Source organism: Typopeltis vanoorti, chromosome 6, assembly GCF_054136105.1.
Source record: "Typopeltis vanoorti isolate ZY-2024b chromosome 6, IOZ_Tvanoo_1.0, whole genome shotgun sequence".
Taxonomy (NCBI): domain Eukaryota; kingdom Metazoa; phylum Arthropoda; class Arachnida; order Uropygi; family Thelyphonidae; genus Typopeltis; species Typopeltis vanoorti.
In genome coordinates this window covers 30,443,224-30,460,439 of record NC_143554.1, presented here as the reverse complement: position 1 = coordinate 30,460,439, position 17,216 = coordinate 30,443,224, and the positions used below count along the sequence as shown (strand labels likewise).

Here is a 17,216-nt window from a genome sequence, read left to right as displayed (position 1 = left end):
TCAAGCGAGGATTTTCCGTTGGGTTGAGACTGTTTCATTGATTTTGACTTGCATCCTCCTGTTGGAGAGGTATGATTTGATCAGGTGTATCATGTTAAGTGGAAGGTTAGCGATGATAAGTTTGTAGAGAAAGCCTTGGTACCAGATCTTATCGAAGGCCTTTGAGATGTCTAGGAAGACAGCTCCAGCGTGTTGATTCCAACTGAATCCTGTGGTGAGGTATTCTACCAGTCTATGGATTTGATGGGTGGTGCTGTGATTTTGATGGAAGCCGAATTGTTCTTCTGGAATGATATTTAATTGGTTGACATGATCTTGGAGTCTGATGAGGATGATTTTCTCAGCTATTTTCCCTAAAGTGGATAGCAGGCTGATGGGATGGTAATTTTCAGGTAGGTGTGGGTCTTTGCCTGGTTTGTGAATTGGGATGATGTCAGCTATTTTCCATGACTGGGGGAAGTGCTGCCATTTGAGGATGGAGTTTATCATGTTTGCCAGATGTGCTATGGCTTTGCATGGTAGTGCCTTGATGACTTGGTTAGTGATGCCGTCAGGACCTGGGGCTTTTTTGATCTTGAGATGGTTGATGATGCCGATTATATCGGTAGGTGAGGTAGGCATTATAGGACTTGGATTGACATTGGGATGATTTACTGTGAACCTGACTTTACGATGGATCTTGTATACGTGGCTGATGTTTAGGTTATCATATGCAGGACTGCATTGTTTCTCTAGGTTTCTTGCTATGGCTTCGGCTTTGTCAGCATCTGTGTATGCAAGGTGTTGTTCTGCTTGCAGAGGGGGGAGGGATTTGTGCTTGATCCTGAGGTTGTTTAGGAATTTCCATATAGAATGATCTGCTGTGGAGATGGAGGTGAGCTTGTTGTCCCATTGTTGGTTCCTGTGGTTCTGGAGAGCTTCTCGGACAGATTTGTTTAATCTGTTGAGGGCTGTTTTGTCCTGGGGAGCACGAGTGTTGTGATATCTTTTTCTTTGTGTGTTTTTTTCCCTTATTAAGTCCATGATTTCTTCCGGGAGACGATTTTGTTTGTGGGTAATCGTGGATACTGTGTCTGCTGTTATGGCTTTATTGATTTGATTGGTGAGGTTCTTTATTGCTGTGCCTATTTCTTCCTTGGCTTTTATATGGGGAACTGAACCAATGTGTTCTGGTAGCACTTTCTTGAGTTTCTCCCAGATGATGGAGGTTTAGGGGGGAGGTGACTGATCTTTGTTCCCTAAGTGAAGTAGGATTGGGTTGTGGTCTGATGATAATTCGTTCAGTGCTTGAATGCTGTGCTGGTATTTGATGTTGTGTAGAATGGCGATGTCTAGGATGTCGGCTGTGCCAGTTGGGCTGTGGTGGGTTGGTTCAGTGGGTCCTGTTATGACAGCGTTGTTTAATCCTGTGTACTGAAGAGGATACGGCCATTTTTATTTGTGGTTCTGCTGTTCAGGAGGGATGTTTGGAGTTTAAGTCCCCAGCGACGATGATGGATTCATTTGTGCCTAGTACAGCATCCAAGTCAGAAAATAGCAGAGTCTTAGCAGGGGAATTGTAGGCAGCGTAGATTTTAAGTCTTCCAGTTGAATTTGTGTGGACTTCGACACCGGTGAGTTCTAGGTTGGAGGTTGTGGGGGGGGGGGTGAGTATTCCATTGTGCCTGATGCAGTTCCTGATAAATATGGCTGTACCACCACCTCTGTAGTCCAGTCGATCGTTTCTATATAGTGTGTAGCCTCTCAGTTTTGGATTGCCTGCAGGTCTTAGATGAGTTTCATCAATTAGGATGACGTCAGGGTTGTATCTGTGAGAGAATTCTTAAAGTTCCAGAGTCTTGTTTTTTAGGCCATTGGCGTTCCAAGCAGTGATCTGTAGTGAGTCTGGCAGTAATCTAGTTTTATTCATTAACAAGCATTGATAATATGGTTTGAGTTTCTTTTAGAAATCTTTTTGTGGAGTTTGGTGAAGGGTTTGACTAACTGAAGTCTTGAAGCATGTTTGCCAATGAGGCTGCGATGACTGTTGTCATGTTTGGAAGAATTTGGTCCTGCTGGATATATGGATGAGCGGGCTACTTCAGCGTATGTCCTGCTTCGACGGTGGCTTTCCAGACTGTTGGTATTTTCCACTTGTGAGAGCTGGTATTTTGTTGTCTTTTGTTGGGTGTCAGGCAACTGGGGAGCCGTCAACTCAGGTGCCTGTGGGCAGGGTTCAGAGATCTGTTTCCTTTTGTTGTCTGTTTTATTCTTAGGGTAGTGACTGCAGCCTCTGTAGTTTGCTGGGTGGGGGCCCCCGCAGTTCGCGCATTTGGTTGGTGAGGTGCTGGGTTTTGAGCAGGTTGCTGTGGGGTGGTTTTGCCCACATTTGAGGCATTTGTAGTCTGCTCTGCAGAGTTTCTGTGCATGTCCGTACTTCTGACATCTAGCACTGGCCTGATGAGGCTCTTTTTCTTAGTGGTTCTGTTGTGATTTTCAGACCACAGATCGTTGTTAAGTTGTATACGTTCTTGTGTGTGTTAGGTATCGCAACGAGTACTAGGGGCATCGGACTCTTGTCAGCCCGTAGCATTCTGCTAACTTTGACAGGTGGGAGATCGTGGAGGCAGAGGTCTTCAGTAATTTCATCTGTGCAGATGTTTTCTGTTACTCCCCTGAGTACAACTTTTAGGTTTTTCTCCGACTTCGGTGAGTAACTATGATATTTAATATTTGACTCGTCCATGGTTTTTGTGAGGAGTCTGTAGTCGCCTACTGTGGTAGGCTGGACAGAATATCAGAGTTTAAGTGAAAAGAACTTACATACTTTCGCTATACGAATGCCAGAAAGGTGTGTCACTATGTTATATTATATATTATAATGTATTATAACTAAGATAAAAAGCCAAACGGCTATTTTTCTGGCGAGGTTGATAAGTTAAGGGGATAAAAATCCCTTATTGTTTTTCAGCCAGTAAGCGCAACTAAGATCGAAAACTACGATCTGAACGTTTTATGCCGACGAACTGTTGGCAGATCAAAGCGTAAGTGACCACTTGGTAGTGCCACACCAAGGCAACTCGATGCAAAGGTGGAGCAAACTCCCTCACTATTCTTGATATTTTCTCATAATGTAAAAACACACAGCTCCTAGGCGATATAGTACTGCTTTACATTATGAGGAGAGGTCACTACCCAGACCGGTTTCAACCTTTTTTTAGGTTTCATCAGTGAGTAGCTAGACCTAGAATATCAGACTTTAAGTGAAAAGAACTTACATACTTTCGCTATACGAATGCCAGAAAGGTGTGTCACTATATTATATTATAATGTATTATAACTAAGATGAAAAGCCAAACGGCTATTTTTCTGGTGAGGTTGATAAGTTAAGGGGATAAAAGTCCCTTATTGTTTTTCAGCCATTCGTATAGTGAAAGTATGTAAGTTCTTTTCACTTAAAGTCTGATATTCTAGGTCTAGCTACTCACTGATGAGAACCTCAAAAAAGGTTGAGACCGGTCTGGGTAGTGACCTCTCCTCATAATGTAATGACAGTATTACATCTCCTAGGAGCTGTGTGTTTTTACATTATGAGAAAATATCAAGAATAGTGAGGGAGTTTGCTCCACCTCTGCAACGAGTTGCCTTGGTGTGGCACTACCAAGTGGTCACTTACGCTTGGATCCGCCGGCAGTTCGTCGGCATGAAACGTTCAGATCGTAGTTTTCGATCTTAGTTGCGCTTACTGGCTGAAAAACAATAAAGGAATTTTTATCCCCTTAACTTATCAACCTTGCCAGAAAAATAGCCGTTTGGCTTTTCATCAAATTGTATATTTCTTGAATAATTGCAAAGAAACTAATTGTATCTGCATTCACTTAGGCTGCATCGTTAATGATTAAATTTAGAGTATGAGCATCACATGGCACGTAAAAAGCTCGAGGAGTTTTGTTCAAAAGCCAATTTTGGAGCCCATATTTTTCTTCCTTTCATAATTGCCCCATTGTCATACCCTTGATCTCGTATGTCTTCAGTGGGAATGTCCCATTTTTCCAGTTGTTGCATTATTGTTACACATAAACCACGTTCTGTGGAATCTGATATATCTGCAAAACCTAAAATGTTTTCCATGATCTTGACAATTCCATTGTCACAGGAAACAAAGCAAATAATAATGGTCATTTGTTCTGTTTTACTTGCATCAGGTGTGCACTCTAAAATTATGGAATAATATTTAGATTTTCGAATTGATAATAAAATTGTATCTCTGACTGCGTTACTTAAAGTTTCTAATATTTCATTTTAACTGTCTTTACTCAAATAGTGTACTCTATTGTTTTGCCGTAGGGCCCGTTCAACATGATTTTCCATAACGGGATCAAACTTCGCAAACAGTTCGACTAATTTTTAAAAAATTGCCATTATTCCTTTCATATAATTTATCAGATGATCTGCGAAAAGCTGAAGTATGGCTACCAAGGAATTTTATAATTTCAATCAAGCATTCTAAAACACTCGTCCAATGTTTCTTTTCCATTTCATACATGCTTTGAGTCTGACAATGAATAGTAGTTTTGTTTTTTAAATTTTTATCAAGTTCCTTCCATTTTAAGAAATTTTTCATGTGAGTTAAACTAGTCTCATGTCTATGCAAAGTTGTACTTACATTTCTCCAATCGTTATAACCTTCTATAAGACTACTTGATTCAGTAGGTGCGAAAAGTTTGTAACAAAAGCGAAAAAACAGAATTTAAAGTTTCGGAATAAATGAGCCATATTCTTGGCACGAGCTCCTCATTTTTCATTTTTCTATTATAATACATGTCACCAACTTTAAGACCATATGTATCTCTGCGATATATTATTTTTTTCTTTTGAACAGGCCTCATTTCAATTGAAGCATAATTTTTCATGACTCATAATTTTTCATCAATATTTCCCCATTCACCTGGATCTTCTAAATTTACAGAGACTAACAATGTTTTAGTTTCTTTGTCAACTACAACTAAATCTTCTCCTAACTGTTTTTCACTTAAATCATGCGTCTTGTTATCTTGTTCAATAGTTGCAATAGTACTTTCATGAAAAACTGGATGATGTGCATGGTCCATCAACTCTGATTTCTGATGTATCGAGTTGGTTACAATCTGCATCAGAATATTTTAATAAATTTATTGAGAGCCCCAGTTTGTTTCTTAATATTTGCTTCTTTCGCAGTATGACGCTTACGATTTTGTGCACCGGATAACTTTTTAAAAACTTTTGATTCCATTTCTATTTATTACCCACAAGAAATTATTACACAACATGACACAGAGACGAAATAATAGTCCACACTGCGCTACTGTCAGTAGGCTCTTGTTGCTAGGTAACCAGTCATATGATATGACTAGTCACCTAGCAACAAATGTTTTGTACAAAAATTAGTTTCTGTGCATAAAAACCTTCACTGTTCGATTTGATAGTTCCACTTTAGATAGACTGCTGTAGACACAACATCCTGCAGGCAAGCATTTAGCCTGCTCTTGTGCAAAATTGTAAACATACAATTTTTATACAATTTATGTACAATTTTTTAAAATTTTTATTTGGTGTATCCGGCCTTATTTATTTTAATATTGATCATACTAAGGAATTTTTGTTTTTATGATAAAAATTTGTTTCTTAACAATGAACTTATGAACCGTGCCTCGGCAGCGCGCCCCCTTCGTTACGGTGCCCGCATGCTCTTATTTATTTATTTATTTTAATATTGATCATACTAAGAAATTTTTGTTTTTATGATAAAAATTTGTTTCTTAAAAATGAATTTATGAACCATGCCTCGGTAGCGCGCCCCCTTCATAGCGGTGCCCGCATGCACCGCATGCTCTGAATATCCGCTTCCACCAGTCCTGACCACCAGGGAAGTGTTATGATAAATAGGCTCTTGACCCATGTGATCTATAATAGGTTGCTCTGTCCAGTTGAAATACTTGTGCCTCGAGAATGTTTTTTGCACATCCTATGCAAATCCTTGGTGAACAGAACCAATACATTCTCAATGTAGCATTCACTATTCAAGGTCACAATTACACTATCCTCTTCAATGAAGTAGGGCTTAATTATGCCATGGCTGGAAACCGCACCATACGGTGACCTTGCTGTGAAGAGTTTTCTCTTGGACAAATTCAGGTCTCGAGAAATCAAGAAACCTGTAGATTCGTCTGTTTACATGACTGCTTAGATGAAAATGCTCGTCCGAGAACCAGACCTTATGGAGGAAGGGCAGATCTTCATACACGTTGGTCAGCACAACTCAACATTATTCCCACCGTGCAGCATAATCCATTGCTGTTAAACACTGACCCATCTGAATAACATATGAAAAGGTGGCCAGCTCCTTAAGGATTCTCTGTAGTGACTGCTTCGGAATCCTAAATTTTATTGCTGTTCAGTGTTGACTGCATTTCAGAGACTAACACTTTCTCCCGCACACACCTGTGATTCTCATTTCTGTTAACAGTTGGTCTCCCTGAATGCCCTTTGCAATGAGGGAGAACATTCCCAGTATGTCAGAAATTCTTAATTAAGGCAATGATGACAATATTGCTTGGGCCACACTTAAGGAAATGACGAACTGCTCATAAACATGTCATTGGCTTGGACCATTTACTCTACCAACACCATATAAACGAAAATAATGCTCAACAATAAACGTCTTTTCTTCCAACTCTTACAGCTAAATGTAATCGCGCAGACTCTACATGTGCTCTTCTATTAATGTGCATGCAGTTGAATGGCATATCTCATAGCGCATGTACTGAAGGGGAAGTTCAATACAGTACTGGTTTTTTTTTTTGCGTCATACTGTAGGTGAACTTGGTTATTCATAATTATTCCAGAGTAGCTGATTATCTTAAATTCGTTTCTCTTGTCGTTTGTAATTTTTTACATATTTACAAAAGATTTTCAGATTAATCTTAGTGTGAAATTTTGTTTTACGGTTCCTTTTGTTATATCCATTGTGCTTAGTAGTTAATTTTCCAGATCTATTCCTCGAGAACTTAATTATTCATCTAACTGATTTCAGAGCTATTATGAAATATACTTCTCAGAATAAATTTATATATTCAATTATTGAAGATGACCTTCCATTAAATTGTCCCCTAATTAATAACTCACACCTCTCTTTTAATAGTATCAACTTAGCTTCTGAAAATTCTCCTCCAGATGCTCCCCATAAGGACTTGAATTTCAAGACTTATAGCTTCTTCTCTTAGTCTTAATTCCCTCTATGATTAAATGATCACTGTCTCAGAGAAGTTCAAAATAATTGATGTTTCATTACTAATTCTGCTTACAATGCAAGACGTAGTGAAAGAATGAGTCAATTTATAAAGGAATCTTGTTAAAAAAAACAGTACTGTGGTAATAAGAATAATGTCATATGTATCTATGTATGAAAAATACAACTGTGTACTACAATTATGAATGAGAGAGAGAGAGAGGGAGAGAGAGAGAGAGAGAGAACAATCAATAAAAGAACTACTTACCTAATCCTATTCCTGAAATCCTTAAACCTGATTTCCCTAAATTTCTGCAATACATTAAAAAATACAACTTTAGAGTCGTTATATATGTGGACTGATGATCATACACTATCTACCAATAATTGTATGGAAATTTGATCAATTTATAATTGATAACAGCAGGCGAATCCTAATATCGGGTAAGTCTGCCTTTGGCTTTGATCACCTCCTGCACCCTTTGAGAAAGGCTTCCCATCAATGTGCAGCAGACATCAAGTGGAATATGTCGCATTCCTCCATCGAAACAGCGCTGAATTCAGCAACATCTCGAGGATGTGCTTCTCTAGACCTCAATCGCTGCTCCAATTCGTCCCACAAGTGTTCTATCGGGTCCAGGTCAGAACTCTGCGCAGGCCAGGGCAGTCGTTTAACACCCATAACAGCTGCAGCTTTGTGACATGGAGCATTGTCATCTTGATAGTAACATGGGTCCATTCCATAAAACTCCACAGTGTAGGCAGCACCTGAATATCAAGGTATTGAGCTGCCTTCATGAAACCACAGACAATGACAAGTCATCCCCCCTGCCTACAAACCAGCTGAATGCACCCCACACCATTATTCCTCCACCAGCAAAGTTTACTATGGGTACATCACATTGTGGTAACAAGCGTTCTCCAGGCTGCCTCCACACCCACACCCTACCATCAGACTGGAAACAGGTGAACTTTGATTCATCACTCCAGAGTACCATTTTCCACTGGTCAATTGTCCAGTTCACACGCTCTTTGCACTAGGCCAGAAAAACCGCCTTGTTTGTTATTGTGATGTTCAGCTTGTGTGTCACTGATCTGCCATGGAAACTAAGTAAATGTAGTTATATTTGTACAGTATTAGTGCCCATCTAGGGTGTTACTAACTCTCTGGAAATCATCACCAATGGTCTGTGCCGATTGTAGCTGTTTTTTCGTGGCCGCCCTGGGTGTTTTCTCCATTTGTTGATCATATCGCCAAAGGCACGTATGGACATGCCACCAATGTGACAGCCCGCCATGACATCTCTCTCGAAGTCAGTGAGTTCACGTTGTGTTGCCATATCACCTATATTCAACTGCTGCGATGAAATGCTTCCTATTATCTGTACTCCAGTTTTTATAAACCTGGAATGTTCCATAAATTCAAATAACAGGGGGTGTCCGGACAATAATTGATAGATAGTGTATACAATATATATACATATTGCAATTTGCAATTTTCTCTTTAAATGACGATCCTCAGTTAAAAATATGGTTAATTTATATTTCATGCACTCTGTTTCTCAAATATAATACGGCTAATAGTGTAGTGGATAGACCCAAAGAATAACAGGACAGATCTTCGAGGTCAATAGTGAACAATCTTCCAGCACCAATCTGCCAGGTGTGTCTGGGGCTCCTAGAAATGGTATGTGTGGTGGAACAGGGCACTGCAGAGACAACGGCTATTTAGAAGAGCTGGGTGAAATTTTCGATGTGTATGCTTAGAATGGAATCCACTAATATATTATTATTATTATTATTCCGGGCAACTCCAAGGATTCGACAGACTCATCGAGGGAGGCCCTAATACCATGTCAAGAACAACTATTCGACATTCACACAGTATCTATCATACCTTGCCTTGAACTCATTCGCAGTCGTAGCACCCACAACAGACACTGGCAGCTTATTCCACCCCTTCACCACTCTCCAAATAAAAAACCTAGCTCTATCACCCTTGTCAACCACATTCTTGCCTAGCTTCCATGCATGGCCCCAAGTCCTCCCACCACCAGTCCTATTTTCAAAAATATCTTCTGGATTAATCTTATAGAAACCCTTCAGTAATTTGAATGTCTCAATCATATCACCCGTTTTCCGCCTATCAACCAATTTCTGCAACCCACAAATCTTCAACCTATTCTCATAAGGTTCATTCCACAGACCTGCTATCATCTTGGTCACTCGTCTCTTGATCCTCTCCACTTCCTCCCCATCACGAAGAAACCCTGGTGCCCATAACTGGGCACAGTAGTCCAGATGGGGTCTTATCAAGGCTCGATACAGAGGAACAACAACTTGTTTGTCTCTGCATGTTAAAGTATTCTTCAGAAGTCAAGTGATTTGATGAGCTGATTTAGCCACTTTTGCAATGTGCCCCCTAAACTTTAATTCCCTATCCACTAACACTTCCAAATCCCTGGCCTCATCAATCTCCTGGAGTACAGTTCCACCAATGTGATATACTGCTGCTATTCTTTTCACCCCAAAGTGCAAACCTTACACTTTGCCACATTAAATTGACATCCATTTTTCCTAGCCCAGTCCTCCAAACTATCCAAATCATCCTGTAAAATTTTGACATCCTGTGCACTCATAATTGCTCTACCCAACTTTGCATCATCAGCAAACAAGTGAACACTTCCTCTCAGATCGTTTCCTATATCATTGATGAACAAATTGAAAATTAGTGGTCCAAGAACAGAGCCCTGCGGCACACCACTAGTCACAAGCCGTCTTTTAGACTCAACTCCTGAATAAACCACTCTCTGGTATCTCTCCATCAACCACCCTCCTATCCATCTCACCAACCCTATATCCATCCCCATCTGCTCCAGTTTACTGATTAGGGTTCCATGTGGTATCCTGTCAAAGGCCTTGGCAAGGTCCAATAGATTCACTGTAAACTCATTACCCGTATCCAATTCAGCCGTCACTGTGTTATAAAACGTGAGCAAGTTACTGAGGCATGATCTACCCTTCACAAAACCATGTTGTACAATATCCCATTTTCATCTATCCAATCCTGTATTCTTTATTTGACTAATTTCTCCAAGACCTCGACAATGATTCCTGATATGCTAATCAGTCAGTAATTTACAACAGCAGTCTTGGAACCACCTTTATGCAGTGGAACTATTTTCCCCTCTTTCCACCCCTCGGGACTAACCCAGACCCGAGACTCAAATTAAACAAAATGGTCAAGGGTACTGACAATTCTTTAGCCGCTTCTCGTACGACACGAGCTGGTATACCATCCAATCTCACAGATGTATTGACATTGAGGTTATGCAATAGACTACTCACCTCCACTTCATCCACCACAATTCCCGTATAATCTACTGGTTCATTCGTTTCTGCAATGTCACCACCTGGATGATATATTCATTGCAAAGTGCTCACTCAGTAACTCAACTATATCCACTGATTCAGTTACCTCCCTACCATTGGCATTCTTTAAAATCATTCTGCCATATACATTTTCCCTTTTACTTGCAACATATCGAAAAAACTGTTTAGGATTCTCTTTAGCCTGCATGGCCAATGTTCTTTCGTAATCCTTTTTTGCTTATCTTATCACACTCGTTACCTTCTGGCCTGTGCTTTATACCGTTCATGTGCTTGCTGGTCACCTTTCTCCTTAAATTCCCTCCATAGTTGTTTCTTTTTTTTGCAGCTCAAGCTTAATGGTGTTATTCATCTATTTAACCCCTACTTGATTTATTATTCGGACTCTAGGTATACAGTCAGCCATTGCTTCATGCAAACACTTCTTAACTGCCTCCCATGCACTATCAACTTTTAGTCCATGCAGTTGTACATGCCATGGCACTGAACCAATCAAACTCCTAAGCTTGTCATACTTTCCAGTCCAATAGTTCCACATGTACCCTGTCTTAATTGAAAATTCTACACCTTTAGCCACCTTCCAAGTCACGACCCCATGATCACTTTCACCGATTGATGGCAATGTGGTCATATTTGTTACACCTAAATCCTCAGATGTAATGACTAGGTGTAATTACTCTCTGACCCCTAGTATTTTCCATTACATGCTGTCGCAGATAGTTATCCCTTAATAACCGCATAAAATCCAATTCCTTCCTCCCGTGTGTCCTCTCCTCGCTCCAATCAATGTGACCATAATTGAAATCTCCCATAATAATCACCCTTCTTCCACTCATTTCTTCTATTTGCTTGTGCATACTGTCACCACCATCTTTTCCATCACCTGGTCTATAGCAGCACCCAATTGTATATTTAGTTCTGCTAGCCACAATCTCACACCAAATGGCCTCAAATGTGCTCTTTTCTCTATCCTGCAATTCAACTTCTATTCTCCTTGGCTGCAGCTCATCAGCTGTCATCAACAATACTCTTTCCCCCCCATTTTATTCTCCCTGTCATTCCTGAACACACTATACCATCACATTCAATCCCACTAGCTATATCATCTACAGTCAGCCATGATTCACTAATGCATATAACCTGTGGTCTGGAAGTGCCAACCATGGCCAAAAATTCTTCCTTCTTGTTCCTAATACTCCTAGCATTAGTGTACATGAATTTAAGATCCCCATTAGCCCCAACCCTACCTTGATGCCTTATATTAACTATCCCATTTTGATTTGTTGCCCTTATTCGCTCGGGCATATTATACTCATTCATAGATTCAACTGCCTCCCTAAGGACTGTAATCTACCCCCCACCTTAATAAATCTAGTTTCCCTGATTTTGCACATCCACTACATTCAGCAACTTTTTCAAGTCTCCTTACACCGTATCCATTCAAATGCAAACCATCCATCTTATATAGATCCTTTCGCCCATCAAACTCACTCCATACGTCCACAAATTCCACCACTCGTCATACATAACCCACGCATAAAGTCATTTGCAATCAAGGCCCTCCTTTTAAACATTTCACTGTCATACCGTGGCAAAAGACTAATCATTCTAACTCTCTCACTCTTTTCTTTTGCTACCTCAAACAATTCATTCAGGTCCTCTATCATTTCCATTTTTATATCCTTTCAAATCATTCGTACCTGCCACAACAATCATTCCTTTCACCCTTTCCTTTTGCTTTCTAATAGACTCAGTTACATCCTTTATGGTCGCACCTATGACATATACTTCCCAATTTCAACTTAACTATAAACAACAAACGTGAAAAGTGAAATAAACAAACAAAAAGATTATATGAGAAAAATATTACAGTACATCGGAAAATTAATCCTTCCAAAACTTTCTGGATCCATTTCACAAATATAGGCAGAACTAATTTCAGCCTCAGTTATGACCAGTTCCATCTGCAAATCACACCTACTTTTCCCAACAGAAACTGAACTACAACAATTCATCTATAACTTCATCTCACTTCCCCTGTTACGCTTTCTTTGACTTTTATTATTTCAAAGGCTCTTGTAATATCTATGTGTAATTTATTTTTAGGTTACTATTTCGGTTTTCTTATCCAAATATTTCATTAATAGGGAAATTCCTTTATAATTCAAACAAGTTTTATTTCCCATTTTATAAGATCGTATTATGAGAGTTTTGACCTTCTTACCATGCATTCTGAATTATGCAGTAGTGCTACTGTTGAGCATTTCTGTCGAATGTCACTAGTTTTTCCACTTCAGTATAGTTATGTACTCATGACTTCGTTCCCCTCGATTTTTTTCGACAAAAATTCTGTAATTCCTGTTTCATTTGACAGCCTTTCAATTACTCCAAACATAGAATATCTTTAAAATCAGCTTTTATGTCATCTTTATCATCGCTACTTTCTTTCAATATGGTACTCATTCTGCTAAAATTTATTAATAGCCTCATAATATTTTGCTATTTATTGCAAAATATTATGCTTAATAAATGCTTAATAAATATAAAGCCTAATATTTATTTTGTACATTCTTACGAAGTTTTCATATCACTTTTGTTTAGCTACTATTACACAATGCTTCTCCTGCTTACATTTTTCTCTGTATTCTTTCAGAGCACATCATGAACTACTAGGAACTTTTGAAAGGTTTTCTTCTTTTTCTTGACTGCATGTAGAACTTCTTATCCAACATGGAGTTTTGATTTTTCTACCCTTACACTCAACTTCACTACCTGCTATTAGCTGAATCAATTAATGTTTTCTTCCGGGTAAGCCGTTCTCCAAGGCTTGATCATTGTTTTCGAAATCTTTCATTTTCCCTCTCAATAATATTTGTATGAGTCTACAGTTCACCTCAGAAAGCTGTTCAATTGATTCGTGTGTGTGTGTGTGTGTGCATGCATACATTCATTTTTATACTGCTTACAACTAAATGGTGAGAATTTCCCTTGTCAAATCTCTACTGGAAACTCTTGTGTCCTGAACCAGCATGAAAATATCACCAATGACACAGTCAAAATTTTGTGTCTTCTTCTCATGAATTTGCACACATCTTTATGATAGCACATTGTATTAGTAATAACTATAACTATTTGGTGTCCTGAACGGAAATCCAACAAGTACTTACTTACTATGATTATGAGCTCTGTGCCTTTCTCCAAATTTTCCCAAAATATTTCTGTACGTTTGGTGTTTATTTCCTACTTCACTCTTCAGATCTCCAACAAGAGCTACATTTTCTCTTTTCCATATATCTACTATCTTCTCTAATCACTCAATAAAATTCTCAGCAGAACCTTTTGTGGAGCAGTAGGCAAATAAGCCTTATTGTCTAATACCCCATTTTGATGTTTGCCCACATTACTCACTTGAAACTGCATACCAATCAAGATTATCTTCATGTTTAATGTTGAACATTATAGCAACCCCTTCCTTTCCCTAATCATTACTGCACGAATAGATTTTTTTCTGTTTCTACCAATGGCGCATATTTAACATTCTTTTCTCCAGGTGTTAAATGTGTACGCAAAAGCTGTTGTAGTTGTTATTCAAAATAAAATCACCTGTTTTTGTCTTCATTAGTTTGGTAGCATCAGTGTTCGACACACATATTGTTTCCTCTACAAGAAAAAGCATTCCTGAATAAGTTTTTCGCGCATGATTTCAAATATTCTTTTAAAATTTTTCTAGCACGTACCATTCCGGAGAAAAACAATACACCCTATATGAGATGTTGTTATTGTATTAACCATGCTTAGTTAACAAGAGATGACACAATACGTATGCAACTACTGTATAAGACGATGCAACACATTATATTGTTCCACATTATCCTATACAGTCCATTCGGTTCCTGAGTCTCGGATATAACTTGTATCGTATTCTCTACGTGACAGAAAAATGCCTCGTATGTGTGTCAATTCTACTGATTTGTTTTGCTATGTGCGGGGAGTTCACCCCAAAGAAGCAGAGACCATTTACAAAGTTAATTAATAAAGCCTACAAACGTTATTTCGGTTGTAAGGTAGTTGATCAAAATAAAAACTGGGCTCCACATGTGTGTTGGGCAAATAGTATGGTTAATATGTGGGCTTGGCTGAAAGGAACTAGACCCTGCATGCCATTTGCTGTTCCAATCATTTGGAGGGAGCTCAGCAATCATTTTACCGACTGGCATTTCTGCGTTACAAAATTTTCGGGATTTTCATTAAAAAATAAGAAACACATATGGATCCAAATGTTGCATCGGCTTTACGACCAGTTCCTTATTCTGTTGATTTGCCAGTACCAAACACCCAACACACTGAGAGTGGTAGTGAAGAAACAGATGAAATATCTGTCACAGAACACGATTTCGGAGTCAAAGATGACGATCTGCACTTAATCATGGCCGGCTCTACCGACGGTGCAAGACGTGAACTTGCACGGGGTGGCAAGTTTTTTTGGGGCGGCAAAATTGACATAAACTATACGAAAAATAAGGGGAAAGGGGGGGATTCCTAGGCACTTAATCATCCAAGAGGATGATTAAGTGCCTAGGAATCCAATGATCTTGTAAGTAATCTTACAAGGATCACGCAGAACTGTTAGCATCATGGTTGAAAGGATGGAATCTCTAAGCTGAAGGAACTAAGGCCTTATATTTCAGACACCATCAAATCAATCAAAATGAGTACGTCAGATATTTCAGTGAAAGTGATACCCGGACCCTTTTGTACTAACACAGATGGGCTAATGGAGTCTTATTACATTGAACACACACACACACACACACACACACACACACACACACACACACACACACACACACACACACACACACACACACACACACACCTTATGATTGGAGAGTTTTTACTGATTCGTCAAATCCAGTCTGAAAGCTGTTCTTCCCATGAGGGGGCTTATATCCATCCCAATAGCCCATTCAGTTGCTATGAAGGAAACATACGAAAACAACATGAAAATGGTGGTGGTAAACATTATAATGCCTACAAGTGGAACATTTGTGCTGATTTTAAAGTTATTGCCATTTTGCTTAGATTACAAATAGGATACATTAATTACAGTTGCTTCCAATGTGAATGGGACAGCAGGATCAGATGTAATCACTATGTTGTTAAACATTGGCTTTTGCGTACACATTTCACACCTGGAGAAAAGAATGTTAAACATGTGCCATTGGTAAAGCAAGAAAAAAGGTATTTGCCACCACTTCACATCAAACATATGTTTACCACGAGTCTTTTCATGTTTTCGTATGTTTCCTTCATAGTAACTGAATGAGCTATTGGGATGGATGGAACAGCTTTCAGACTGGATTTTGAGGAATCAGCAAAAAAGTCTCCATTCATATGGTGTGCATGCATGCCATAAGACTCCATTAGCCCATCTATGTTAGTACAAAAGATCAGAGTATCACTTTCACTGAAATAACCGATGTACTCATTTTGAAGTGTCTAAAATATGTGACCTTAGTTCCTTCAGCTAGGGGATTCCATCCTTGCAGTCATGACGTTAACAGTTCTGCGAGATCCTTTTAAGATTAAGATCGCTTAATCTTACAAGATTTCATTAAATTCCTCCTGGGTGATTAAGTGGGGATCGTCGTTTTTGAATCTGAATATTTCAGATATTACCTCAGAAAAAAGCAGTATTTGAAACAAACATTTCCAAAAATAAGTGACAAAAAAAGTAAAGGATAGCATTTTCATACGGCCAGAACTTAGATTGTTAATGAATGATGCCAAATTTGAAGATAATTTAGACCAGACGTGGCCAACTTCATTCTATACGAGGGCCAATATATGATAAGTGGTAGCGTCACGGTCCACACACTTTTAGACAGAACTTAAATAAAAATAAACTGCATTTTTTCAAGACAATAGTTATATGTATTGAATTACTATATTTGTTAAATCATTTTACTACTGAGAGAACAATATAAAATACTTGATTGATTTAAATATAAGTTGTTAAATTAAATTTAATTACATATTTCTGTTTTTTTTTACATGTAACACAACTTAATGAGAACACTGTGGGCGTTCATATGCGGCAAGAAAGTCGATTTCCAACGATGATGACGATATTCGTAACACCTGAAGGTGGTCATCAGTCAGTCGGCTTCTTTGTGATGATTTAACCACCCTCATAGTTGAGAAAGTGCATTCACATATGGATGTGCTTCCAAACATAGATGCAATTCTCAAGCTGAAATCACTGAATGCAGGATAATTTCCCCTTGGTACCAGTTTCCAAATGTCAATGGCTATCTCCACCTTTGACAGGAAAAAGGGGCCACTTTGAAGGTCACACAACTCTAATTGAATAGTGTCATGCTCTGAAATGTCGCATTTCATTGGGTTGTTAAATGTCAGTTGTGGCTATATGTCATTGAAGTCAAAATCGCTTACTGAATTGCTCCAAAAGTTGGTTTAACATTGGCACAGAAAACTTGAAGTCAATGTCATGGCTCTCCTCCTTCAACTCCCTGCAAGAAGGGAAATGTACCAAGTTTCCTCTGACTAGGTTGAATTG

At 38.9% G+C, this 17,216-nt stretch overlaps 1 protein-coding gene across 1 annotated transcript in view; it reads right to left on the bottom strand.

Annotated features, from left to right (window-relative positions):
• LOC150105358 (voltage-gated potassium channel subunit beta-2-like) overlaps positions 1-17,216 on the bottom strand; it is a 740,084-nt gene that overhangs the window by 676,447 nt on the left and 46,421 nt on the right. Inside the window, exon 3 of the mRNA XM_090393939.1 lies at positions 7,515-7,558. Within this exon, the coding sequence (XP_090250065.1) occupies positions 7,515-7,558 (44 nt within the window). The remainder of the gene's footprint in view (positions 1-7,514; positions 7,559-17,216) is intronic.